At 60.8% G+C, this 26,936-nt stretch overlaps 1 protein-coding gene across 2 annotated transcripts; it reads right to left on the reverse strand.

Annotated features, from left to right (window-relative positions):
* Positions 1-1,688: 1,688 nt before the first annotated feature.
* Positions 1,689-25,433, reverse strand: RASA4B (RAS p21 protein activator 4B). Of its 2 annotated transcripts, XM_014853912.3 has the most exons (21): positions 25,212-25,431; positions 20,337-20,393; positions 18,592-18,705; positions 18,022-18,083; positions 16,786-16,915; positions 14,849-14,930; positions 14,141-14,272; positions 13,826-13,917; positions 12,405-12,522; positions 11,998-12,148; positions 11,664-11,728; positions 10,943-11,055; positions 10,511-10,703; positions 10,175-10,312; positions 9,436-9,580; positions 9,095-9,264; positions 8,099-8,236; positions 6,825-6,960; positions 5,198-5,318; positions 2,465-2,529; positions 1,689-2,305 (listed from the first exon to the last, which is right to left on the reverse strand). In XM_014853912.3, the coding sequence occupies exons 1-21, from the start codon at positions 25,274-25,276 to the stop codon at positions 2,184-2,186; spliced, it is 2,409 nt and encodes an 802-aa protein (XP_014709398.3). In that variant the 5' UTR covers positions 25,277-25,431; the 3' UTR covers positions 1,689-2,183. The 2 variants fall into 2 exon arrangements, with proteins under 2 accessions (XP_014709398.3, XP_070340499.1); XM_070484398.1 differs by lacking the exons at positions 1,689-2,305; positions 2,465-2,529 and adding an exon at positions 4,436-4,588 and having other exon boundaries at positions 25,212-25,433.
* Between the last annotated feature and the right edge of the window lie 1,503 nt (positions 25,434-26,936).

Below are 26,936 nucleotides of genomic sequence, written 5' to 3' on the forward strand. Positions count from 1 at the left end.
TTCCAGTTTTGTATCTAGTATCACAACCTTCTTCTAGCATTCTTTTCTCAGAATGCTTACAAATACCCAGCTTCTCAAAATGCTCTGCACACCAGCTTTGCCAAACACTCATTTCCTCCTTAAAGGGTAATAAATCTCTGACACGTGTTCATTCCATATTTGTATAAGTCATTTTTTTATATATCTGAAAATTGTACTTTGAGAGGAATTTCCCAAGAGGAGGTTGGTGGGAACTGGCCCAGATTTCCCACGGGACAGGCCTGGAGGATGAAAGACGCATGTACCATGTGAGCCGGGCCCACCCAGGGCTGCCCAGGGTGCCTGTCCTGTGTCGAACACCAGCCCCCTGGTCTGCAAGCCTGTCTGAGGGTCCACTCAGACCCTCAGACCTCTGGGGTACCTGCCCCAGGCCCCAGGTGAATAGCAGGCTTGGCAATCCAGGGGGGTAGGTGGGGGGTGTAGGATCTCTGGGCAGGTGTGACCTTCACAGCCTCCTGTGCTGTGGGCAGGCAGGAGTCTTTTCTGTCCCTCTCCTTTTCCAGGTGGCTTTCAAAAAGAATGTGGCACCCTGAGCTGTAGGAGCCTGAGAGGAGAAGCTGGGGTGAGGGGTCCATGAGCGTGGGGGCAGTGCCAGGCACTTATTCATTTTAACCCCACTTCTGGCCGCAGTGGCCACGCCCACACCAGGATCCGCTGCAGGAGAGGGTGGTGGCTGTTGTCGGGTGGCTGGCCGTGTGTGTCGTCACAATCCAGACTTGGACTTGTCCCCAAGTCAGAGCTCACCTCTCTTTCCCTTCACTTTCTGCGCCAGGGCTCAGCCACCCCTGGACCCAAGCATGGGCTACAGGGGGAGGGGCCTAGCTCTGCAAAGAGGCCCATGAGGCCCCCACGATAGCAGCATCCCCACCAAGGGGCTGAGCTGGTGGGCTGCTTGTGGGCGGACAGTGTCCCCATCGAGGCTATGGCCAGGAGAACAGGCGGATATGGCCTCAAAAGCCACACGGTAGAGGGGAGGGGGCAGCCTCTTGCTCCTTCGACCCCCTTTGCCTTTCTGTACCATCCCTCAAAGAACCCAGCATGCAGCCTGCCCAGATGGCCCTGCCCTGGAGCATGGCTGGTCAGCTGGCACAGGGGGCCTGCCTGTGACCTGGGCCTTCAGGGACTGTCCTAGGCTAGGATTCACAGGCAAGGTTCCAAGCTTGGCTGGATGAGTTTTAAGAAGGTGCTGGAAGCCCCTGCCCCTCCCCTGCCTCGTTAATTACGTTGGAGGTTACCCTGTACCTAGAGATGGATGGGGATGAGGGTGGGGACGTGAGGACAGAGGGGACCTTGCTTTGGCAGAGGGGGTTGGCATAAGGGACGCTGCCAGGGCCAGGCCACATGGTCCGAGGTTCTGAACCCACCCGGCTGTGCAGTTTTCAGGACACTTGCAGGAAGAGCCCGCTTGGGGGCTGCGAGGAGAGGACAGCTGGTGAGACACATCAGCTCTATCGCCTGTGGGGAGTGGAGGAGTGGGACCAGGGGGTGTGGTGGGGACCACAGCTGGGAGGAGAAAGGAGCGCCCGGCCCCGGGGTGGGGGGATGCAAAGAAGGGGCAATGGGGATGCACAGAGGCTGTGCTGGTGGCCCCAGTCCTTGGCCACTCCCACCTACTCCCTCCCCTGACCCCCACCACGAGAGCCCAGAGTTGTGACAGTCAGAGCAGGTTTATTGTTGGCAATAGAGCACCGCGATGCTCTCCCAGGGGGTGCAGCCAGTGGCCATGAGGGGAGCAGGTGGGTGGTGGCAGTGAGCAGAGAGGGTGCTGAGGTCAAGTCCTCGTGGCCTCCTGGGCCCCATGCTCCCTCCCGCTTCTCTGGGTCCAAGGAGCGTCAGCCCACCATGCTCGGGGTGGTTCCTGGCTAGGTCTGCCGTGGGCAGGAGAGGAGGGTCCCTGGGGAGTCTGTGATAGTGGTGGCAATGGCTGCAGGGGCTGCAGGGAGCAGCCAGGCCTCACAGAGGAGCAGGAGCTCGGAAGACCCCTGGAGACTTGAGGTGGACGAGGTGTCAGTTCTGCACTTGTGGAGCCCCTGGGCCCTGGCTCCCCCGACTCAGCCAGACCAGGAGGGACCGAGGCCCTGCACCCCGGTGGCGGGGCTCTCCAAGCACCTGGCCGGGCTCAGCGAGGGAGTGTGCGGCAGGCCTCACGTCTGCAGCGGCAGGAGGCAGGTGGGTTCTGCGGGCGGGGAGCCAGCTGGGCTGGATGCATGGGCCTCCCGGAGGTCGTGCAGCACCTGGAGCAGCTGAGCCAGGGGGTCCTCAGGGGCTGTGGGCAGACGCAGGGTGAGGGCAGGGCGGGTAGGGCCTCGCCTGCCTGTGCCTGTCCCTGGGGCCAGAGGGTCTGGGAGTGGGCCCGAGGAGCCCCAACCACAGCATCCCCGAGGGGGCTCAGGCCACCGCGCGAGTCCAGAGGGGAGGGACCTACCTTCGCCAGGGCCGGTGGGCACAGAGCCTGCCCCTGCGCCTGCACTCAGCTCCTGGTGCTTCTCCCTGCGGGGAGGGCAGAGTGAGGGTTCCTGGTGCCCTTGGGGGGAAGGCTGGGGGCCCCCGTGCGGCCTCCTGAGTGGGAGCTACGGGGCAGGGTGTGGGGCTGACTCTTTCCATCGATGGGGAAGAAACACGGGCCTCTCTTCTCCGGTCCTTCCCTCTCCCAGCCTCCTCCTCCGGTCCTCCCCACCCTAACTGCAGGTCAACGGGAGGCACCTGGAAACCAAGCTCCAGCCGAGTCCCCGCTGTCTCAGAGGGCCCTCGGGAAAACAGCCACTTGAGGCCTGAAAACCCGCTGATTCACTGGCCACGGCCTGACTTTCCTTCTTGTGGGAAGAGCAGACAGTGGCGTCTCAAGTACTGTTCCTAACCAGAGTTCTCCAAGGTTCCCCGGCCTCCCAGGTATAACCCGAGTGCAGACCGGAGGGAGGGGGAGCAGCCACGGCCCCGGCCTGAAGGGCCTCACTCAGGAATTCTCCCCGCTCAGCCTGATCTCTTCTGGGAGACATGTCCCTCCGCTGAGTCTCATAGGTTCCTCCTCCTCAGATGCTGTCTAGGCTCTGTGGGGTCTCCCTGTGGGGTCGCCTGGCCTGCATCCTGCTTCTCTCAGGTGCAGTCACCTTGACCTTTCCTCCGCATTGACCCCGCTGCCCAGAACTCGCCCTCCCCTGCTTCGCTCCCTGCGAGATGCTGCCCAACCTCACAGACCAGCCTGTTCTGTCACCCACTCTGCTCATGCACTGATCCTACATTTACTGAGGGGCCGGGATGTGCTCAGCACCGTCTCAGAACTGAGCTCAGCACAGCAAATTCCAGACATCTGCTCTCAGAGAGCTCATGGTGTAGCTGAGAGGCAGGCAGAAAGTGAAGAAACAGCACATATCAATGAGTTCCCTAAGGTTTGAGAGTGATGGTGGTCCAGGAAGGCCTCTCTGACAAGGTGGCATTTAAGCAGAGGCCTGAATCAGGTGAGGGAGCAAACGACGTGAACAGCTGCGGAAGAGGCTACAGGCAAAGGACACAGCATGTGCAAAGGCCCTGGGGTGGGGTGGCCCAGAGACAGCAAGAAGGCAAGGGCAGCTGTGGCAAGCTCAGCAGAGAGAGAGGCTGGTGGTAGATGATGAGGCCAAGAGGCAGGCCAGCTAGGGCCCAGGGGAAAGCCTTTGGATTTAAGTGTGTGGGCAGCCATCAGGGGTTTTAAGCACGGGAGTGATATGATCTGTTCTAGGTTTGAGAAGATCACTCTGGGGCTGTGTGGAGAGTAGATCCTAGGGAGGCAGGATGGCCAGGTAGGAGGCCCCTGCATCGTCCCAGTGATGAGAGATGTGAGGCTCATCTGGGGAGGCGTGGTGGCAATGCGAGGGGAGGTCGAATCTGGCTCATCCTGAAAGTAAAGCAAGGGGCTGGGCTTGCTGGGGGCTGGATGTGGGGCAGGGGAGGTGAGGAAAGCAGGCCCCAGGTACCCACAGGGTCTTTATAGGAGGGAGGCAGGAAGGTCAAAGGAGGAGGTGGCCACGTGACAATGGAACAGGGACTAGAGCGAGGCACTTTGAAGAGCAGGAAGGGGCCATGGGCCCCTTTGGGTTTTAACCCATGGAGACTGATTTCTGACTTCCAACCTCTAGAACCATAAGAGAAGAAATCTGTGTTGTTTGAAGCCACCAAGTGTGTGGTGACTGTTACAGCAGCCACAGGAAACTAACACAGCAGGGCCATGGACAGGAGGCCGGGTCAGAGATGAGAGGTTCTAGCCTGGAGGCCGGGTCAGAGATGAGAGGTTCTAGTCTGACGGCATGAGCTTAGAAGGTTTTTTTTTTTTTTGAGGAAGATTAGCCCTGAGCTAACATCTGCTGCCAATCCTCCTCTTTTTGCTGAGGAAGACTGGCCCTGAGCTAATATCCATGCCCATCTTCCTCTACTTTCTATGTGGGACGCCTACCGCAGCATGGCTTGCCAAGCGGTGCCCTGTCCGCACCCGGGATCCGAACCAACGAACCCCGGGCCGCCGAAGCGGAATGTGCAAACTTAACCGCTGCGCCACCGGGCCAGCCCCTGAAGGTTTCTAAGGAAGAAATAAACCCCAGGAGAGTCAATGAGGGGCCAGGAGGATGCCCACCACCCCTGCAGGCCCCGGGTGTCGGGTGTGGGAGAGAAACCCCCCACTGGAGCAGGCTCAGGGAAGCAGTGCTCTTAGGATCCCTTTAAGAGATCCCCCCGCTGGGCCCCACCCCCAGAGCCTCTGAGTCGATGGGGTAGGGCCAGGCATCCTGTTTTTTAAAGTTGCTTCTGAAAAGCATCCTCTCTTTCCGAAGCTGGAGCCAGGACCGAGAACCAGTGAAATGAGCGAGATGGCTGAAGAACTCCGGGAACCGGCTGAGGGCGATCCCTGGGCTCCGAGGACACCACCAGAAGGCAGGGTCCACCCAGGCGGGAAGCAGCCAGGGCCCTGAGCCGGGGCTTCCGCAGCCCTGGGCACCTTCGTCCTAGCGGGGGCCGGCCTCATGCTGCAGGATCCGGGGCCCCTCCCCAAGTGTGGCTGCCAGAGGCCGGAAGGCGCCAGGCCTGATTAGAAGGGAGGAGACCAGCCACCCCAGGAGCCCCGAGCCCAGTGCCAGCTCCGGCCCCGCCTTGCACATTCCCTCATTCCCTGGGGCTGCACAGGCCTCCTCACCGCAGTGCGGCCTCCAGGCCCAGCAGGTGCTGGTAGATGAGCTGGGCCTCCAGGTCATGGTCGAGGGGGTCATTCCACTCCTGCAGGGTCACCCGTGACCGGGTCTTATCACAGCCCAGATCTGGGGGCAGAGAGAGGGCAGAGTTGTGGGCAGGCAGTGTGAGAGCTCACGATGAACTTCCCGGTAGTGCAGATAGGGAAACTGAGGCCTATAGACGGAGAGGGATGGACTCAGGGGCCCCCAGTAAGGAGCTGGGCTGGGAGCACAGCCTGGGAAGCCGGGCCTAGGGCCTGCCTACGGCTCCCCATGCTTCCGGGGCAGCAGCTTATCCCCCTTGGGTTCAGCTCCTGAGCCACGGGACGCGTGACTGCAGAGCACGGGAACTGAGCAGGATCCAACCCAAGGAGCTGGGTAACTTCTGGAAGGCTGCCTACCTGGAAGGAAGCAGGGAGTACCCAGAACTGTAAGATCACGTGAGGGGAGCCAAGGGGTTCGTGCTTTGGGATGAGCTGGCCCTGCCACTTGCTGCCTTTCTGCCCTTGATAACCTCAGTTTCCTCCTCCACAAAATGGGGCTACCAGCCCCTGCTTCGTAGTGCCCTGGGGAGCCCCACTTCCCCAAGGACGAGGGTTACTGCCACAAAGGTGACAGCCAGAGACGGCGGGTCAGGCCCACCAGCCAGCAAGCCCTGTAAAGAGCCGCCACTGCTGACCCGCAAGGCCAGGGCTGGGCTAGAGTGGGTGGTCAGCTTCCGAGGGCCTCCCCCACGCCAGGCTCCGAGGGTTGAGGCTTGGCCTGGCCTGGAGGCCGCGGGATCCAGGTGCTGGGTCTCCTCCATGACTGGGGAGCAAGAATTTCATAAAGCAGGTGGGGATAAAGGAGGATGATCCTGAAAGTTCTAGAACCGTGCTGTCCCATAAGTTAGCCACTAACCACATAAGGCCATTTAAATGTAAATTAATTAAAATTAAAAAAATAAAATTTGAAACCCAGTTCCTGTCCTAGCCACGTTTCAAGTGCTCAGTCGCCACCTGTGTTCACGGCTGGCACGTGCACAGCACAGGACAGTGCAGACACACCACTTTCATCGCCGCAGGAAGTTCTAGTAGGAGCTCCTTCTGCCGTCCCTCTAGTGCCCAGGGCCCAGGGACCCTAGCCCACAGCTCCGGTAACAGGCTGCCAGCCCGGGAATGTGCAGGCTCGGGGGCCCTCTTTAGCCCTCATTAGCAAGGAATTCCTAAAGTGTGTTCCTTGGAACCCCAGGTCTGCAAGAGGCTCACACTCTGGGCCAGAAAAGGCTTCCCTGTCCAATGAGTTTGGGAAGCGCTGGGTTAAACAGTGTTGGAAATAGGATTCTAACTCGTTTTCAGGGCTCCTCGGCACCTTCAACATACCCACACGCATCACACACACCACGTGGCATCTCCCCAACTACCCAGTCACAGAACCCTCTTTGCCCAGAGCTTCTGGAAGGGCTGGTTTGCCGCAGGTGAGTTCTCACAGGTGCACAGGTGGCTCCCCAGCCAGGCCAGCAAGCCAGGGTTCAAGGGGTCTGTGTCCCAGCCAGGGGCCCAAGGCCTGTTGTGGACAGATGCAGCACAGAGAGACCCAGGCCTCCACTCCCACCTGTCTTGTCCCTCTGGTGACAGCAGCTCCACTTGTCCCCGCGGAAGATGCCAGGGTGGTAGGAGCCCAGCAGTCCCGAGTTGTTGATGCTCACCTTCCGCAGCGCAGACAGCCACTGGTTCAGCTCGTTCACACTCTGCAGGGCACGTGGGGGTGCTGTTTAGAGGTCACCTGCTCCAGGAAGCCCTCCCTCCCTGGAGCTCCCGTGCTGCTCAGGACCATGTGTCCCCCAGAGTGAACCAGGAAAGGCTGCCCCTTCTCCCCAGACACAGCCCACACCTAGCACATGGCTTGGTGAGCAGACTGTGGGCTGGCTTTCGGCCACCCCTGGCCCCCTCGGCCATGCCCCTTGGGCAGTCCACAACCTGCCAACTATACGTGGCGGCCCTGCTGTCACCATTTTTTCCCTGTGGCTCTGGACTCTCACCCAACAGGGAGTTCCTAGAACATGGGGCCCCGTGGCACAGGTCTGTGACCTCCTACACTTGCACAGGACAGTCACTCCCGGGAGCAAGCCAAGCCCCCTCCAACTTCAGACTCCCTACTTGCTCCCAGCTCATCCCTTGGATGCTCCGTCCCTCACAATGTCCCTGCTCGAATGATCCCCGTCAGAGGCTGTCCCTGCCCACCCTTTACAAACCAGCACCCGTTCAAGGTTCTACCACCGTTTGACATTTTAAATATTTATTTATCGGGCCATCTTCTTCCCTGGGCGTCAGCTCCATGAGGCAGGGCCTCTGCTCTGTCGGCCGCTGTACCCCCACCACATAGAACAGTGCCTGCAAGCTAGCGGGTGCTCCATAATATTTTTAGATGACTGAATGAATGAGTTAATACATGAACAGATGAGAAGGGGGCTTGAGAGTACGCACCCAGAGCACACACTTGCATGTACGTGTAATTGTCGGGTGTTGATACACACACAGAAATGGACAGGCACCAACTCAGACGCTTGGAAATAGATTCCCACAAATGTGTAAAAGGCGAAGCTCTGAATCTCAGGGCCACGGCCATCCACGCACTGGACCACACGCAGACCTACACGTGGGTGCCTAGGCAGGCCCACGGAGAGACATGGGCACGGCCTCCCGGGCACCCCGACCCAGGAGAGACACACACACACGCACACACGGGCAACGCATGCACATCAGATCCCACACACCCTGTTGTGCCCGATGTGGCGGCCATGGGGGTGGGAGACACGTGCTCCTCATTCCAGCCCACGCAGGGGCTCCCACAGCATCCCGTCCCGAGCGGCCCCTCCACAGCCGCACCTTGCACTGCAGGTAGGCTGTCTGCAGCTGGCCTGTGTCGTCTGTGTAGATGACCTGCATGACATGTGAGCTGCTGAAGCTCTTCTCCTCCACCTTTTCTGCTGCCCGGATGTTGGCAAGCTTGATGAGGGTGCTTTTCTGGGGTGGACAGGGGAAGGGAGGCTCAGGGTCCACCCACTTCCCATCTCTGGGCCTCAGTCTCCCCTCTTGGCACCAGGGTTGGCAGACGGGACCCAGAGTGCCTATCCCTCCCAGGAACATGCTCTGTGAGTGACCTCAGCCAGGACAGAGCGCAGACAGATGGGGACCAAGTACCCAGCCTCTTGGGGGCTCCCAGCAGCCCTGGGAGGTCAGGACTGGGCTAGGCACATCTGGCAGACTGTCCCCAGAGCCCGGCTGACTGGGGGTCAGGTTCGCCCAGCTCGGGGTCAACAGGTCCATTCAGAAAGTATGTGCTCAGCCCTTCTTGGGAGAAGAGTGCTCCTGGGAGGCCAGGCCGGGGGATGGAGTGTTGTTAGTAACACTATTGGTCTAGATGCTGCCCTGATTCTGGACCCTTGGAGAGACCATCTCATCTAAGCCTCAACAATCTGGTAAGCAGGACCACCATGCCCAATTTATAAGCTGAGACACCAAGGCTCAGAGAGATTGAGACACTTCACCTAGGTACATCAGCCTGGAACCCGGGACTCCTCTCAGCCCTTCTCTGCTTCCCTGATCTTCCAGGAGCACCCCTGAGCCCCCACTCCATTCACGCACCTGACCAAGGAGCCAGGGCTGGACACGGCAGCTGCTGCCGGCCCCATGCCCTCCTGGGCAGGGCAGCTTCTTCCTCATGGGTCTTAAGTGACCTTGTGGCTGATACCAGAAGCCTGTCCTGCCCAGCTTTCTTCTCTGACCCCGGTGGACCTTGGGATGGGCTCCGAGGAAGGGACAGGAGCCTCCAGGGTGTTAAAGCCCTCGGAGCCACACTTGCTCACCTCCTTCCTTACCCACCTTGGAGCTGGGAGTCTTGGCGAAGCTGAGGGCCTCGGTGGTGAGGGAGAAGTGGAGCTTCTTGAAGGAGGAGGACATGAGGGGGCCCTTGCCCTTGGTCCTGTGGATGAAGAGTGGTCCCTCCTTCACTGGCGGTGCCTGCAAGCTCAGCGCCCTCTGCAGGTCGAGCTCTGCAGGGCCGAGAGGGAGGGCGAAACGTGAGGCCGGGGGAGGGCTGGGGGAGGAACCGCGAACCAGAGGCGGTGGGTGGAGCTGCGAGAGACACAGAGGTGGGCGGGACCATGGGACGGGGGCGGAGCAAACGTCAACAGGAGGCCCCGGGCGGGCCGCACAGGCCTCACCCTCCTTCTCCTCGATGTCCACCAGCTTGGTGATGAAGTCCTTAAGCTGGGCCACGCCCTGGCGCACGGTGGGCTGCAGCGGCTCCATCCACGCCTCCTTGGCCCTGGAAGTCTGCATGTCCATGTTGCCCACGTTCTGGACCGCCTGAGGATGACAGCAGGAAGGGCCAGGCTCTGCTGGGTCAGGGGCCCGGCCACTGCAACCCCCGCCCCACCACCAAGTCTGTGCTACTCCCACTGTAGAATGAGAGACAGCGGCGGCATAGACTCTGCTCGTGGACCCACTCCATCCCCACTGGGAATCAGGGGTGAACAGATCCCAGAGTTGGAGGCATTTGGGGACCTAACAGTTGAGACTACTTGCGCCCAACCTATTGACTTTCCTCTGCAGGTTTAATGTCAGACTCTGCTCCACTAGGCGTCCCCGCCCCAGTCCAGGGTCAGGGAGACAGGCGCAGCTGGGGAGTGAGTAGATCTGAGGGTCAGAAGACCCCGATTCACCACTGATAGGCTGTGTGGCCTTCGGCAACCTCCTTCCCCTCGCGGACCTCTTTCTTTATCCGTGACATTGGGAGACCATGAGAAAGCTTTGCAGACTGTAAAGTGCAGTGCCACGGGAGAGCATCAGTGTCCCCACCACAGGTCCCCGGAGCCAGGTGGGAACACACTGCAGTCCAGGCAAGGACCCCTGATGTTCATCACCCAGTTGGGCATCCCGCCCGGGCCCACAGGCGCGCACCTTGGCCAGCAGGAGCAGGGTGCGGCTGGTGCGGGCATCAGCGTGCCGCTCCCGCAGGTGGAACAGCTTGGGCGCCATGATGGCGGGCGAGAAGAAGCGCAGGCACAGGAAGCTGGTGACGGCGATGAACGGCAGGTTCTGGAGGTGAGGACAGCGGGGGCTGGACTCCCCTAGGCCTGGGCTGCTGCAGCCCCCTCCCCATTGGCGCTGTCCCCGCCTGTCCCCATGACCCCGCCCCCTCCCCGCCCTCCGCCGTAGGTGAGCTCGGTCCTCCCCACCGCGCCCCCTTCGCCCACCGCTCTCCCCTCCGCCCAGCCCCGCCGCCAGGGGGCGCACCTCGTGCTGGGCGCCGGGGAAGCGCTCGCGCACGCGCCGGAAGAGCTGGCGGAAGGTGGCGCGGACCACTGCGGGGCAGGCGCGAACCGAGCGGCTGAGTGCGCTCAGCAGCGCCCCCAGGTGGGCGCGCAGCGTCTGCGCACTCTGCTCCAGCACCTCGGCCTCGGTCTGCGGGCGGTGCAGCCCCGAGCACCTGCGTGGGCCGGGGACGGGCCCGCGGAGAAGGCCGCGGTCAGCGCCCGCACACACGACGAGGACAGGGGCTCCCAGGGACACACGCACGGAAGGCATCAGCCGAGACCGGACACAGAGACGACACACAGGTGGACAGCGACGAGGGGCAGACCCAGGCAGAAGGAGCCATAAACACACATTTGCAGACAGGTGCTGACCCCCGCCCCCGGCACCACCAAGAATCACCCTCGGCCTCACCCTACATCCTTGACCTCCACTTTGCTGGGGTCCAGCTCCACGTACTTCTTCTCCTCAAACACTTTATTGATGATGGGGCCCAGGACACCGTGCAAATACCGCATCCCAGCCACCTGGGGGCCACCGCGAGCCACATTGGTCCTGTCTCCCATCTCCACTGCCTCCATCTCCCCGCAGCTGGCCTCCCAGGCACCCCATACACCACCTGCCTGCTGTATCCACCCAGGATGGGGCCGGACACACGAGGAGGACAGTGCAACAGACTGCTACTACATGAATGAATGAAGGAAGGAACGAATGAATGCAGGCAGGCAGGCATGAATGAATGAAATTCTTAGCTTTTTTTTTTTAAAGATTGGCACCTGAGCTAACAACTGTTGCCAATCTTTTTTTTTTTCTGCTTTATCTCCCCAAATCCCCCCGGTACATAGTTGTATATCTTAACTGCAGGTCTTTCTAGTTGTGGCATGTGGGATGCCGCCTCAACGTGGCCTGACAAGCGGTGCCATGTCCGCGCCCAGGAACCGAACCAGCGAAACCCTGGGCCGCAGCAGCGGAGCGCGCAAACTTAACCACTTGGCCACGGGGCCGGCCCCTGAAATTCTTAGCTTTAAAGAGCCCTGGATGTGGAGACAGAAGACTGGAGACTTCTGTCTCTTGGCCTCTCTGAACCTCAGTCTCCTCATCTGTAAAACAGGAACAATATGCCGTGCGCCCTCACCTTCAGAAAAGACTCCATGGACTTGGAGGCCAGAGAGTTGCTCCGGAACAGGGTGTTGGCCTCACCTAAAGCAGAGGTTCCAGTGGGTAAGCGGTTGGGAGAAGGACAACGCTTTGTGGAGGACAGAAGACCTTGGGTCTGGGGGGTTCTAAGCTGGCCCAACTCACTGCCCCTCCTCTGCCTTTTGCTGTTTCCCTTTCCCCCTAATCTGACCCATCAGCCTCCTACAGGAGGACTTCCCAGATTTCTTCCCTCCCAGCATCTCCGGAGTCCTTGGCTCCAGGCTCCCCTCTCCCCCATGCCCTCAGACAGGCCACTCCCCACCAAGCCTCACTGGTGCGACCCAGCTCCAGCTGGAAGAGCAGGTCCAGAAAGTCTTTGGCCAGCCCCTGCCCCAGGAAGAGCTTGAGCAAGTTGGTGGCCACGTCCTGGCGGCACTCGGTGCTCGTCATCTCCTCAATGAGTGGGATCAGCTGCCCTGGGCCCTGCAAGAGGCGGCAAGGAGAGGTAGGGCTGGAGGACGCACAGGGAACCCAAACCCTTCACTCTGAGGACCTCAGAGGACCCGGGGGGAGGTGCAGGGGGGCACACTTTCCCATGGGATCGCGAGGGACCCCAGGCACTGGCTAGTTCATCACCATCCTGAGCACTCAGGTTTTGTTCTTCAGAGTGGGCTTAGAAGGACAGGGAAGACAGGCCTGCAGCCCGTGGACTCTCCCACCTTCCCCTGGGCCCCCTCACCTGGACGCCCAGCTTCACCTCCCGGCACAGCAGCTGCACCAGGGGCTGGTAGCAGCTAGAGGGCAGCACCGTCTCGTCCCGCAGCCGCACCTCCAGCTGCAAGGAGCCCAGGTTGCCCCTGGAATGGGCAGGCTGTGACCTCTCCACCAGGGCCCCAGGCCACCCTGGGTTGTGCCCCCGCCCCACTGCCTCTGTCCTCCCCACGGGGGTGAGCCTCACAGTCTCTCTGCTCATGCCCTCCACCTCGGCTCCTTGCACTGCCCACCTTCCGGATTCTTTGCCCAAGCTGTCTTCTCTGTTTGGAAGGCCTTCCTGCCTCTACACGGTGGAAACCCCATCCATCTTCAGGGCCTGGCTCCCAGCCACCTCTAGACTCCTGGGGACTCTGAGCTTGGCCTACGGGGACACGCTGGGCTCCCCAGCCTCCTTCATGTCTACACTTTACCCTGGAAGCCAAACCCCAATCCTCGTGACAACCTGCCGGGGAAACTGAGGCTTGAGCAGGTTAAGCAACTTGCCACATTAGGTCTAATTTCTAAGCTCCCCTGCTCTGAACCCCCTGGTGAGGGCGCCCCCCCAAGGCTTAACAGTGTCTAAGGCCCTGCTGCCCGCAGCACAGCATGGTTCACTGGAGGATGCTGCTGGGCACACGACCTCACACACAGCAGAAGCCATCAAGATGGCCCTGGCTGCTTCTAGGGAAACGCGGCGGGGCTGGACACAGCCATCCGCCCTGCGCCTGCCCTGCTGAGGGGGCGATGGGCGTCTGGGCCTTCTGCAGGGAGACTGAGCTGAACCATCTGAGGTGGTGGGCACTGCTGAGCCTCTACTTCCGGTTGAATGGTGGGCAAGGAGGCCAGAGGGCTTCCTTGATAGAACTGCCAGACTTAGCCAAACAAAAATACAAGACACCCAGTCAAATTGGAATATTTTAAATATAAGTTTGTCTCAAAGATTGCATGGACAGACTTATACTAAAAAGTTGTTCATTGTTTATCGGAAACTCAGTTTTAAGAGGATGTCCTGCATTTCATCTGGCAACCCTATTCCTGGAAAATCTGGGGGAGGGTCGGAGCTATGGTGCAGGGACAGTGACTCAGGGCTTTGGGGACTTGAACTCTGGTCTGAGGTCTGCAGAGAATCCCTTAAAGGGAAAGGGTCTGAAGGCTTGTTCCAGAATCTGCCAGCAGGCAGAAAGCAGGAGACCTGTCCTGCCTCAGAGCTCAGAGGACAGGGCTGAGCCCAGGATGGGGAGGAGGGGGAGGAGGCAGCATCCAGCCGGGATGGAGAAGGATCCTGGCCTGGTGGGGCTGCACCATCCACCCGACAGCCCACCTGCCTGCCCGCTGCAGCCCGCTCTCAGCCTCCCCATGGCCTGGGGCCCGCCAGCCGCCCCCTGCTGCCAAGCCGCAAGCACTCACTCTTCCCGCCGACTCTTGGACTGGTCAGGCTGCAGCCGGAACCAGCCCTCCTCCTGCTGGGCCGCCCACAGTCTCTGGACATTGACCACCACCTGGGGGCAGGGCAGAGGCAGGGGGTCACGCTGGGGCTGGGACCCTCAGGTCTCTTCCTTGCCGACTACTGTTCTTTTGAGGGGGTACCTTCCGAGGGTCCCTGAGTACAAGTGGCTGGTTGTGGGGAGTCTCAGACCCCCTGAGTGCCCCCTCTGGGGCAGCTGGAGGGACAGGATGACTGGAAGGGAGGCCAGGTGCAGCCTGAAGGGGCAAGGTGCTCACTTTGCCCAGGAAGTCGTTGCGGCTGACGAGGTCCCAGTCCCAGGCCTCCACGCACAGTGCCTCTGCAGCCCCCTCCTTGAGCTCAAACTCGAACGTCTCGTTCCAGCGTGGGTAGCATGACTTCTTCACGACCTGCCCAGAACGGGGTGAGTGGGGTGGAGCTGACTCCACAGGGCTCCCCAGGCCCAGCCAAGGGCAGAGCCACCCCAAATGCCTCTCCTGGGTTCGCTGCAGGGGCTCTGGTTCAACTTCCTCTCCTGGGTCCAGAGGCCCTGTAAAGCAGGTGTAAAAACCTCCTGACAAACCCGTATTCATTTCTCACATGGGAAAACAGGGCCAGAGTGGGTAAGGCACTTGTCCAAGGCCACAGAGCAAAAAGATGGCTGATTGCACTGAGAACCCGGGTCTTGACGCCCTCCCCCAGGGCTGAGGCCACCACCCCAGCTGAGTCCCGGAGGCGAGAAAAGCAGTGTGAGCAGCGTTGGACCCCGTCTGCTGTCTCAGCCCAGGCTAGCCAGGAGTGAAAGGCAGCTGAGGCCACAGGGGTTGGTGCCAGAAGGGCTGAGACCCGCTCTGCACCCTCAGAGAGGTCTCCCGCTTCTCTGAGCCTCCTCTGTGTGATGGCAGTCCCAGACTGAGCTCCCAGGTGATGGGGAGGGCCCAGCCCTGAGCCTCCCGGCCTCCTCCACAGCGCACTGGCCTCCTCACCGAGGTCTCCTGTGTCCGGCCGTTGTAGCGCACTCGGACGAAGGGGTCAGAGGCACCATTCCGGTCCTTGGGCGCTAGGTCCCTGGGGGGAAGCAGAGCATCCACGCGTCACCAGCTTCCCACCTAGGCTGTCACCCGACCCCTTTCCAACCATACAAGGCTGGAAAGGCCTGGGCTCATCCAGGCCCTGGCAAGCTGGGTGACTAGACAGTGCCTCTCCCTTTCCTGGACCCTGATTCCCACAGCGTTCACCCCATGGTGCCCCATGTGGCACCCACACCAGGCTACAGATCCCCCAAGGTGGAGGCAGCTGCAGACCGGGGGGTGGGGGAGGCAAGGGCAGCCATGGAGCAACCGGGCCATGGCCCCCAGCCCACCCTCTGTGCCTAGGGCAGCCCTGAGCAGGGACCACCTCTCCGAGCTCAGTTTCCTCACCAGATTCTTGGAGACAAGAATCCCTGTAACTGAGATAACGGGCTTCTAGAAGGCCTGCCCCACAACAGCCCCCCACTTGAGGGGGTCTTGGTGAGCAGGCCCAATCGATCGTCCTGCCCTCTGCACAGATGAATCTTTAAAAAGCCCAAATCTGGTGGCAGCAAGCCCAGCCTTTCTGGAGGAACAGCAGAGCCCACCCCTCTTCCATTCGCCATAATACTATTTTCTGCTCTTTTCCATACTGTAAGTTGTAAGCCTCTCCTGCCCACTTTTCTTTCCTCCCCAGAACCATCTAAGAGAATTCCAGAGCATGGCCTTGAGAATCTGCCCAGAAGGAGGAGGACAAGGCGTTCTTTCTGTCTCTGCAGCCAAGACAGCCTCTTACGCTGTCTCAGGATCCCCGCTGGGGTCTGAGCTGGCAACAGTGGGGGGCACATCCCTTCACACTCTGAAGAGATGCCTGGCGGACCACTCACTCCCCCAACCCCAGGGACTTGCTAAGAGGAGGCCAGGCGGGTCCAGCCACTGTGTCCCCAACAACCTCAGCAGCAGTGTGCATGAGTGTGTACTTGGGCCACAGAGCCTGTGTTGGGAGGAAGTGGGTGAACAGGGGATGCGCGTGTGAGAGAACGACTGAGTGTGAGGGGTGTCACTGTGACTGGGACCGTGACCCTGCCCAAGTCCGACCAAGTTCCCTTTGGCTGTATCTCTTCCCATTCCAGCCCTGGGACAGAAAACAAAGCCGGGGGAGCCACGGTCCTCATTTTCAGGAGACGGCTTCCTCTCAGAGGCTGACCACCCCATGGTGGGACACGCTCCTCCATAGGTGCTGCTAGCTGGCATCCCTCTACGGCGGCATTCCGGGGACAAGGGCCGCCCTCCTGCCCCGGAGGCAGCAAGGCCCCGGTGGTGGTGGGCTGGAGCCAGAAAGGAAGGCGCTTCTCTTGGAGTGCATGTGACTCACACTCAGGGCCGGGCAGGAGAGAACTGGCAGCTAAAAATACCCTGGGGGGGTGGGGGAGTCCCTGTCACAGGTGACTCAGACCCACCTGCCCATCCAAGTCACTGTCTCTCCTGGGGAGAACCCCATCTGGGGATTTTCAGCAACTCCTTTCACCCCCCACCCCACCGAGGACCCCCCCGCCCAAAATATGTCAAGTTCATATTGGCGTTAAACCTGGGGAAGCCCAGTCTCGGCACTGGGGTTCCATGGTCAGAGTTCAGGGTCCTCCCTCCCCCGCGACACCCACTGTGCTGTGATGTCTGAAGTTCTGACATTAGAACATCACCCCTTCCCCTAAGGGTCACGTCCTCCTGAGTGAGGTCATCCAGGAAGCATCTTCAGGTCAAGGAAACCTCCCCAGGCTGACCCTGAGAGCAGGCTTTTATGGAGGAGGCACCGGGCCAGGAGGTGGAGGCGGGGAGGGGAGGCCCAGCATCCACAGCGGGTTTCTCTAGTTTCGTGGAGCCCACTGTCCCACTCCCCGGCCCCCACGGCTCACCTGGCCTCCAGCACAGAGCAGCGCAGCAGGCAGGCCTGGGTCCCCCTCACCACCTCCAGCCGCAGGTGGATCTCACCCTGCACCTCCTCGTCGGGGTCGACCTCCGCCAGGTGGGCCCACCCGCTGAAACCTGCGGGGCTGCAGCTCAGCCAGGGGCCCAGGCCCCTCCCTCCAAGCCCTTCGCCTGCAGCCCCGCCAGGTGCCACGGGGCCCCTCTGTAGTCCCCTTGGAATCCTCTCAAGCCCCTGTGAGGCAGTGGCTGTTATCCCTGATGACAGATGGGGAAACTGAGGTGCAGAAGCTGAGCAACAGCAGCTGGAAGAGCTAGGATTAGAATCCAAGTCCAGTGACTCCTGTGTCCTCACTGCTGTGCCACGCTGGATTTGGTGGCCCTGACCCTGACTCATCATGGAAATGCTCTCTCTGTCCTCAGTTTCCCCATCTTAAAACAGGGGGCGAGTGGCTCTTGCCTAGCGCTGCCAGGAGGAAGGTCTAAACCCAGATGGGCAATCTTAACAAGAGAATGGCATCACTGGGCCACTGGACCCCGAGGGCCTGGCTGGGGCCATGGGCAGGAGAGGCCTCTGGCAGGGGCTAAGTGGCTCCATGAGTCAGCAAAGTCCCCCCGGCCCCGCAGGCGTGCCCCAGCCTCACAGACAGGAGCAGGTGTGTGCTGGGGAGGCCCCGTGAGAGTCACAGGGGCTCGGGCTGGCAGAGTGTGAAGCACCTAAGAGCTCCTGGTCTGAACCTTCATGGCAGCTGGGGACTCAGCCCAGAGAAGGCAGCACCTGCCCAAGGTCACACAGCGAGGCTGGGGCAGGGCTGGCCCCTCAACATAACGTCAGCATCCCAAACTTAAGACAGAGTGGCAGTGGGAGGGCTGTGGGGACCCCACGGGGTACAGAGGAGCCAGCTGGATTGGGAGAAGCGGGTACCTACACCTCAGCAATGGAACATAAGGAGGCCCCTTCCTCTCCCTGCAGAGGCCTCAGGGGGTATGTGGTCCCAATCCAGGGGCAGAGAGGGGCCCAGGGCCCGGTGGCTGGGGTGTAGGAGATGGCCACAGGCCCTTCTGGGGAGGGAGAAGTAGCTTTCCCTGAGCACGGGGCTGGAAAGAGTCTAGAGTAAGGTCTCTAAGCAGAGGGGAGGCCGGGGACTGGGCAGACAGTGGGGCGAGAGGCAGGAGGCAGGGGAGGGGGAGCAGGAGCGGGCCACGGGCTCCCCGGGGGATCTTACCCTTCGGGTGAGCAGCCAGGGCGTCCCTGGTAAGGCAGACCTTCCCGATAACGTCATCCCGGCTGGAAGTGGAGAGGGAGCCAGAGCTGGGCAGGGCTCTGCGGGGGGCCCAGGACCACCCCCCCACCCAATTCAGGGTCCTGTGGGGAGCAAGGAGGCTGACGCTCCAGTTACTTAAAGGAGCCTATTGGAGCAGGACCCACGACCCTTCTGCAGGGCCAGGATTCTGGACACTCTCGTGGGCATGTGATGTGTTTCTGCACACGGACCAACACGTGTGCCCACACACATGCCAAGCTCATGCTCTCTGGGTGTCCATTTCCTAGCTCACATCCCCACACACACAGCCCAGCGTGCCTGTGCCTGTATCCCGCACATGCGCAGGTGTGATGTAGTGTGAGCACTGTGAATGCCCCCCACACACAGACACCGCACGCTCACACCCTGCACCCTTCCAGACCCTCCCGGGCTCCCCCTCGAGAATACAGAGCCACCAGCTGCCCCAGCACTGAAACAGTCTGGAGGGGCAGATGGCAGTGTCTGGCCCAGCTGAAAGCGGGGCCCACCCACCTGAGGGCATCTTCATCCATGACGTAGAAGGCCACGGCGTGGAAGCTGGGCGACAGGTACACCTGATACTCCTCGCCCCAGAAGGGGCACAGCGTTTTCCACACAGTGGCTGTCCTACAGGGAAGCACACTCAGCACCTGCCCAGGCCACCCGCAGGCTCCGGGCTGGGGCAAGGCAAGGCTGCGTGACTTGAGCCCAACTTTCTCCACATCCCCCTCCACTCCTGGGAACAACAGCTGCTTTCGTGATGTTGATTTTTTTGATGACTTGATGGTTTAATGATGTGATTTGACAGCTTGAGGAGTTTCCTTATCCCAGACCCCACCGTTCACCACTGATCACTCCCCACTGATCTCTCTCTCTGCCCGGGGTGGGGTGTAAGGCTGCCTCTCTCAAGCCATTTTCCACTGGGGAAACTGAGACCAGAGTTGACAGCTGGCCCTAGGTCACACAGCAGGACAGCAGGAGTGCTAGGACCAGAAGCCTGGCCTCCCAGCCTCACCCTGGTCCTGATGTCCTGAACAGACCCCCTGAGGATGGAGGCAGGGGGATGGCCAAGTTAACTCTGGAGCCAGTCCTCCTGGGGGGCCTGGGAGCACAGGTCGAGGGCCTGACCCAGAGGGGTCTTGTCTGGGCAGAGCCTCGCCCAGCCAGGGCAAAGCCTTCAACTCACGGAACTCAGCAGGGTATATGGGTGGGGGGAGCTGAAACCCCCAACAACCCAGATGAAGGCTCAGGGGGCCACCTTCACCCCATCCGTTTCTCGGACAGGTCACGTAAACTCTGGGGCCTCGGTTTCCCTGTCTGTCATTGAGACAATCAGAGCCATATGTCTCTCTCCCCCATTGACGGCCACAGTTTGGAGAGAATCTAGAAAAAGGCTGGGGGCCCTGTTTGCAGGTGGGAAGAATTGAGAGTCTGGCGACTTTGGAAGAAGGTCAGCAATGGGCACTCAGGCGGGCAGAACAGCAAAGCGACTATGAACTTGGAGGCAGAGGCCTGCGTGAGGGCAGGGACAGGATAGCAAAGACCTTGCCCAGAGTCATGGAGCCCATGGAGAAAGAGAGTTCCGGAAGTGGGCCTTCTCAGTGCAGGCTGGGACGCCCAGCCCGGAGAGGAGTTTTCTGGGGGATTACCCCTGTAGGACCCTCTCATGGAGCGGGGACCCCAAGTCAGAGCAACGACCAGGGAGGGGAGAAGGCTTTGGGGTGAGCCAGACTTGGGTTCCAGCCTGGCTTTGCCACCTACTAGGTATGTGACTTTGGGGAAGTGGCTTAGTTTCTCTGAGCCTCAGTGTCCTCATCCGTAAATGGGGTTTAACGGCTGGGTACAATGCATACCCAGCGCATTGTAAGTATTAAACAGCTGGACTCCTTTAGCACAGGGCCTGGTGGAGACAGTTCTCCAGAAGTGACAGCTGTTCTTACTCATCGTCATCATCACCTGTCCCTCTTGGGGGTTGCAAAGAGGAACAGAGCCGAGGAGAAGCCCCTGGCCAAGTGCCCGGCCCACAGCAGACAATCCCCGGATGGGCATTAAGGCCAGCAATTAGGAGGGGTTACAGGTCGGTCTTTCTCACGCCCCAGCAGATGTGTAGGGCGTGCTGGGGCCAGGGGTTAGATGCCCATCTCCAGACACACTGCACACCCCTCTGAGGTGCGCGTACTGGAACGGGCTGCAGGGGGCGAGTGGTCTGCTCAGAGAGGGAGCCCACCTCACTGCCCTCAGCCCGGGGGTGGGGGTACCTGATGATGGGCTCATTGTCCACCTTCACGATGCAGTAGGGGTCACTGCTGCCGGTGCTGCAAGACAGACAGGGGGCGGGAGAAGAGGGGCTGGGGGCGCGGCCAGCTGCAGGCGGGGCCTCCCAGCAGCTCCCCTCCCTCTGCCAGGGGCCCTCAGGCACCCCAGGAAAAAGACAGTCGAGGCTCAGGCACTGGGTCCTGGGTTGGGGTCCAAAGGCTCCTTAGACCAAAACGTGTGCCCCACCCTCAGCCTGGGAGGCGGTGGTGAGGGAGAGACAGGAACCTGCCCCAAGGCCCCCACGTGCAGGAGGAGGCTGTTCCTTCTGCTGAGGAAACGATGCTTCTCCTTCCTGCCACTCCCACCCCACGCCAGGGAGGACACAAACGAGTCCCAACAGTGCCCAAGCCACAGCCCCAGGCCAGCTCCTGACACCCCTCCCCTCAACACCAGTCAGCCCCTTACTCTCCTCTGAGCCTTTGCTCCTGCTGTTCCTCCCACCTGGACTGCCTTGTCTCTCCTCCGGGCCTCAGCCCCTCCTCTACAGCCCGCCACTGTCCCAGAGGCAGGGAGTAAGGGCTCCTCTGCCATCCCACTGCCTGCCCCTCCCCATTAGGTTTCCCTCCATCCCAGGACAGCTAGCAATGCACTGCCTATGAGCGGCTGGAGGGTGGGGACCACTTCTGTGTCCCCAGGGCCTAGGACAGGGCTTGGCACAAGACAGGGGTCCCGTGAGTGTTTGCTGAATGAATAGGTGAATGAACGAACACATATAACAGTCTGCCCTAGAGCTCCCAGCCCTCTAGGAAAGAAGGAAGACGGAGGGGGAACTGGGACCGCTTGGTGCCACCTGTCCCAGGTGGGTGGGGGATTCCGGGCATTGAGGGCAGCCAGGCCCAGGGCTGGTACTGGGCAAGAAGCGGGGCGAGGACTATGCAGAAGTGCCCTTCAGGCTTGGTGTCCATACAAAGGAAGTGGATTTGCTTGCTGGAGGTTGGGGACTTCCAAGTTCCACTTCCCTTCTCAAAAGGGGCTCCTTGGGCAGAGGAAGCCTCTCGAGACAGACAAACAAAGGCTCTCACGACTCAGGGGGAAACTGACTGGCAGGACTCAGTTTCCACCCGTGTGGAGTGGGACTTGTAACGCCAGCTCATTGGGCAGCTGCCCTGGGCCCTGACATGAGCTGAGGGCCAGCCTGTGGGAGGTGTTTAGCAAATGTTGGCACCGCCCAAGACTCCTTGCTCCTCTGCCTGTAACCCCATCCCCCATCACTCAAGAGCCCCCTCCTCCAGACAGCCCCTGGGGAATACCCCCACTTGCATCCCACCACCCCAAGGCCAGGGGACTCTAGGCCTCAAGTAGAGGGCCCTGTGCGCCCCAGGTGCTGGGCTGGGCAGCAGGGCCCGGAAGCTGCACGTCTATTTGAACAAGGAGCTCAGAGGAAGGAAAGAGAGATCAGTATGGACTGAGACCTCTGTGGGCTGCCCCCTCCACGGGCCCCCTCTGCCCTGCTTCTGTCTCCTGGTCTGGGGGGGGGGTCCCTGGGAGTCCCCGGGGACAGGAAACCTCTTGTTTACCCCTATGACCCCAGCACTGCCCACTGCTCAGCTGTCACTCAATGGATGAATCCATGAATGACCAGTGAGTTTTGGGGCTCATGTGGAGGACAGTGGGTGGGCAAAGGCCCAGGGGCAGGGACAGACTCGAGTCTGCAGGAGCAGTCATGAGCTGGGAGGCTGGAGCAGAGCAGTGTGAAGGGAACAGTGTCAAGAGTGGGCTGAGGCCAGAATTAAGGACCTGAGCCCAACCATGGTCGCTATGCCCTCTGCCCTGTGCCCTCTGCCCTCTGCCCTAATGAGGTCCCTGGGCTGGTCCGCTTTCCCACTTCTCCTTCCCCAAGCCACTGGCGGCCGCTGGCCCAGCCTGGCTACTTGTAGGGCCTCTATATTTAGGGCCTTGGCAGTTTCCAGGCTGTGGAAGGTAGAGGATCAGGGCAAACCCTGAAATAGCCCCAGGGCTGTCCCCAGGGCCACTGGGCGTGGGAGCCAGTGGGTCACCAGTCACCGTAAGACTCAACTTCTGTCTGGCTGACCCAGGCACCCAAGGATGGGTGATGATGGGAGGAAACATGACAGGAACAGGCGGGCTCTGAAAGCTGTTGGTGACAGGGAGCACAGCCATGCTCTGTGCCCTTAAGAGGACTAAAAAACCAATGAGTGGAAGTGGCAGGGAGACAGATGGCAGCTGTGTCAGAAAGGCTCCCTCCTCAGAACTGCCTCAGGCAAGATGGGCCACTATGCGAGGTGGTGAGCTCCCCGTCCTCAGAAGTGTGTGAGCTCTGGCTGGAAGGGATGCTGGTCAGAAGATAAGCTGGGACTGATGAGGTGCAGCGAGGCAGGCTCACTACCACCCCTGCCTCCAGCACTCAGTGAGGGCCTCCTGGGATCTCCAAACCCCTGCCACCTGTGCAGCCAAATGTTTTGCATGGCATTCATGAGGGTCAGTCCCTACTGAGCCCCAAGGCAAGCCTGCAACCATGGTCCAGCTAGGATTCTTGGCCTGTCAACAGCAGCCAGAGTGGGTTAGAATCCTGACCTCTCTACCTACCTGCTGTGTGGCCTTGGCAAATGGCTTCCACATCCTGAGCCTCAGTTTCCCCATCTATAATCTGAGCATATCTACTGTACGGGACTAATAAGAGGATTAAAGCTGAAGGTCCTAAACACCTCTTATTTGCCCCTACTATGGACCAGGTGCCCCTCAGGGCACCCAGAACACCCAGACGAAGGAATCATGGTCCCTACCATTGCAGTCACGTGGCACAGGCAACCCAGGAAGGAGCAATTGCTACCCAGGGCTTCATCCTAACTCCAGCTGCCCCAAAGTGCTGGAGGGCACAGGATGGGGGCAACGAACCCTGCCTGAGGGCACCAGGAAAAGCCCTGGGGTGGGGAACAGGAGTTTGAGAAGGGTCCTGAAGGATGAATAGGAGTTTTCTGGGGACTCTGAAGGGGAGTGCTTGAAGGCAGAAGGCAAGGCTGTGAAAGGCAGCAGCCCATATGTGAGGTGCTGAGGGGCGTCACAGCTGGATTTAAGAGACAGTTGACAGATCAGAGCTGTGTGCACTGGCCACTACGGGAAGGCAGAGGAAAGGAGGGGAGAGGAGGCGGGTAGGGCAGGGCAAGGAAAGAGATTCCGGGGGCAGAGCCAACAGGACATGGCGGCCCCTCCCCAGGATGAGGGGCACCTTGCCCAGAGTCCCTCAGCTGTGCAGACGCAGGGCAGGGCTGAGCAGGGAACCAGCACCCCTGCTCCCAGGAAGACATGGTCCTCAGCTTCACCGCCCTGGGCGGGTGAGAGCCTGGAGCCAGGCACTAGGGCCAGCGCTGCAGGATAGGGAGGGAGGCGACAGACGGAGGGTCTGCTCCTCCCAGCCGCCACCAGCCAGAGGAGGCCACGCTGACCTAGTTACGGTGCCAGCGTGAAGGGTGCTTAGAGGATGGGCCTGGAGGCTGAGACCCTTCTCAGAGCTCATCTGCCTTCCCACCCTGCCTCCCCCTACCCGCTGCACAGAAACCCACCTTGAAACAGCCTGCCCACCCCCTCCCTCACCCACTGCCATGGCAACTGTTGAGCCCAGCCTCATCAGGCCCAGGGGGCCTTGAACTGGAACTGCTCAAGGCGCTGAGGGAGCGGGGAAACTCACAGGGGTCACTGTCCGTGTGAAAGATGTCCTCACCCCCGCCTCCCACACCCCCCTCTCCAGCTTGCCACCTCTCTGCATCCGGGAGCCGGCTGAGGAGCCCAGGGAGTGGGGAGGCCCCAGCCCAGCAGACTTTGGACCCTATGCTGCCTCCGGGCTCCCCTTCCCCCTCCTCCAGGCAGCTAGCACCCCTCGCTCGAGCTCTGTGCTTTCCACCGCTCATACTGGAGACAGATTTCGACCTCCAGTTTACAGAGGGGTAGCTGGGGCTTTGGGGACAGGGAGCTGCCTCAGGCTGCATCTGATGGAACCAGGGATGGGATCAGGCAGCTCAGCTCTGGGACCTACTGAGAAGAGTGGGACCAGGGGCTCCTGAAACCTCAAATCTGACCAGGGACCAGGGAAAGCTCTTAGAAGTCAGCGCTTGTTAGGAGCCCTACACTCAAAACCTTGCTTCGCCACTTAGAGTCAGCATTTCACGTCTCTGAGCCTCGGTTTCCTCATCCATAAAACAGAATGATGAGAGCTGCCTTGCTGGGTGGTTGTGAGGATTAAGGGCAATGGCTGGGGTAAAGCCAAGGGCAAGAGCAACGGCTATGACCCAGCCAGCCCCTCTTGCACTGGTCCTGGCCTCCCGACCTGTAAGTCCACTCTTCAGGCCAGTCCCTCGTATCCCCTGTGCACAGCAGGAAACCCCGGGGCAAACCCTGGGCCCTAGGGCATGTTTCAGGTGCACACTCCCAGGTACCAAGGGTTCCAGAACTAGTGAGGAAGACCCCTCCTTTCTAGGGGGGCACCTCACCCCCTCCAGCCACACCCCCGGCAGTTAACCCAGCCATCTCCCCTGCGATGTCTCCCTCACGCCCAGTTCCCATCCTATCAAAGCCCCTTCTCCCCGGAGCCGCCGCCGTTCTCTGCCTCCCCGCTCACTAAGGCTCCTTACAGATCCCCGCCCCTCCCCAGGCCCGAGCCCTTCCCTGTCACCCCTGTCCGGGGCTCGCAGCAAATCTTCTCACTGTCCCCATTTCCCCGCCAGTCTCCCGCTGCGGCCACACTCGCCACGCCCTCGTCGCTGCTCTACTTGTGGGCGGGCCGTGCGGACCCCGAAAAGGTCAGGCGTAAGAGGCAGCGCCCCTTCCCGGAAAGTTGGGGCTCCCACCCAGGCTGCGCTCACATGTCCTTGGCAGGCAGGTTCTTCCCCTCCACGATGCGGATGGACAGCGAGCTGCGCTTGGCCATCGCAGGTGCGCGCCGTGGGGTCCTGCCCCAGGGAGCCGGACGCCGGAGTCCCGCGCTGCGGGCAGCGGGCAGCTGGCAGGCGGCTGGCGGGCGGACCGGCTGCTTCGGGACTGGGCGCCGCGAGGGGCGGGGCGCGCGGGCCGAGGCGGAGGGTGGGGGCGGGGAATCGCGTCCACTCCATTCACCCCCGCCTCCGCCCCCGCCCCCGCCCCCGCCCCACGTGCGGGGACACTGCGCCCAGCGGGCCAATCGGCGGCCGGGGCTCCCCTGGTGGGCGGAGCCGGCCCCAGCCGCCGCGCCCATTGGCCGCCCGCGGGAGGGGCGGGGCCTGCGCTCGGGGGCACAGGCGGGCGCGGGGGGGCAGGCGGGCGTCCCTGCGGGCAGGTGGCTGCGCCGGCGCCTTGTGGCCTGTGGCCTGTGGCCCGGGCACGTGTGGGCGGCGGGCGTGGTTCGAGTGCCGACCTGGCGCCCCCGGGCTCTGGATCCGAGTGTGTGCGGGGACACGCGGGCGGGGGGCGTGAGAGGAGGACCGCCCCGGCGCCGGGAGCCTGCCGTGTGGGAGGCCCGGCGTAGGTGTGAGTCGACTGAATGGACCGTGGGACGGACTTAGCAAACAATAGGGATGTTTGTGTTAGAGCCGCCTGGATCCAGGAGAGCAGGCCAGAGGTTTGGGGACCCGGCATTCGAGTCTGAAAGACGTCGATCATTTTTGAGAGCCTCCTTGGGAGGAGGGGATGTCCTCGGTTGTCATCTCACTTACTCCTCCTCCGTCTCCCGCAGTGGGAACCTGGAGGAGGCGCTCAGGTTCACAGAGGGAAGATTGCTTGCTAGAGGTCACACAGCTGGCCCCAGGCTGGGCTAGGCTTGACCTCCCCAGTACTCAGGGAGTGACCCTGAGCCTTTCCACTGGGGCAGGATCCTTCTCCCAGACTCAGTGTCCAGAGCTGAGTTTCTACAATTGTCCCCCTCGTGGTTCCCTCCCAGATCTAGAGGGCACAGTCCAGCGGCCACTGGCCCTGGACAGCTGGCTCCCCCAGAGGACATTGTCCCAAGCATGGCAGACTTGGGTCCCAGACCCAGCTCCACCACTTCCTTGCTGGGTGATGCTGCACAGCTTCTTGAACTTCTATGAGCTGGTTCCACTTCCTCACCTGCACAGAGGGAGCAGCGACACCCCCGGAATTTCCAGGAGATGCTGTGTGTGTGTGTGCCGGCATCTAGCACAGCTTCTATTTTCTGTGACGTTCTGTTTTCTCTTCCTATTTTGTTATTTGTACACTACATGCACACTTTACCAAATTCGAAAGATAGTGAAAGTTTACAATGCTTTCAATGAAATCAGTCTCTCTGCCCTCCCAGCCACACAAATTCCGTCCCCGCCCGGGCATCCACTATTTCCTGTTTCTTATGCATCCTTCTGGAGACAGTCTCTGCCCACAATGCATCAGCAGACATATATTTTTTTATTCTGTACACAAATAGTAGCTTATTGGTTACGTTTCTAGTTTCACTTCTTTTATTTTGGAGAGCTGTGCATATCCATTCGTAAAAAGCATCCTCATCCTCTTTGCCACATGCCCAGTTTCCATTGGGTGGCTGTACCATCATCCCTGTGATGGGTCCCCTGTTCGTGGATGGGCAGGTTGTTGCCATCATTTGC

The sequence above is a fragment of the Equus asinus genome, chromosome 14 (assembly GCF_041296235.1).
Source record: "Equus asinus isolate D_3611 breed Donkey chromosome 14, EquAss-T2T_v2, whole genome shotgun sequence".
In the NCBI taxonomy this organism is placed as follows: domain Eukaryota; kingdom Metazoa; phylum Chordata; class Mammalia; order Perissodactyla; family Equidae; genus Equus; species Equus asinus.

Excerpts from the sequence above, each read along its gene's own strand:
- RASA4B (XM_014853912.3), bottom strand. The coding sequence starts at position 25,276 with ATGGCCAAGCGCAGCTCGCTGTCCATCCGCATCGTGGAGGGGAAGAAC. Across the intron at positions 16,916-18,021 it reads CCTGGCTGCTCACCCGAAGG|GTTTCAGCGGGTGGGCCCAC; the intron begins GTAAGATCCCCC and ends GCAGCCCCGCAG. Across the intron at positions 2,306-2,464 it reads GCCCACCGGCCCTGGCGAAG|CCCCTGAGGACCCCCTGGCT; the intron begins GTAGGTCCCTCC and ends GTCTGCCCACAG.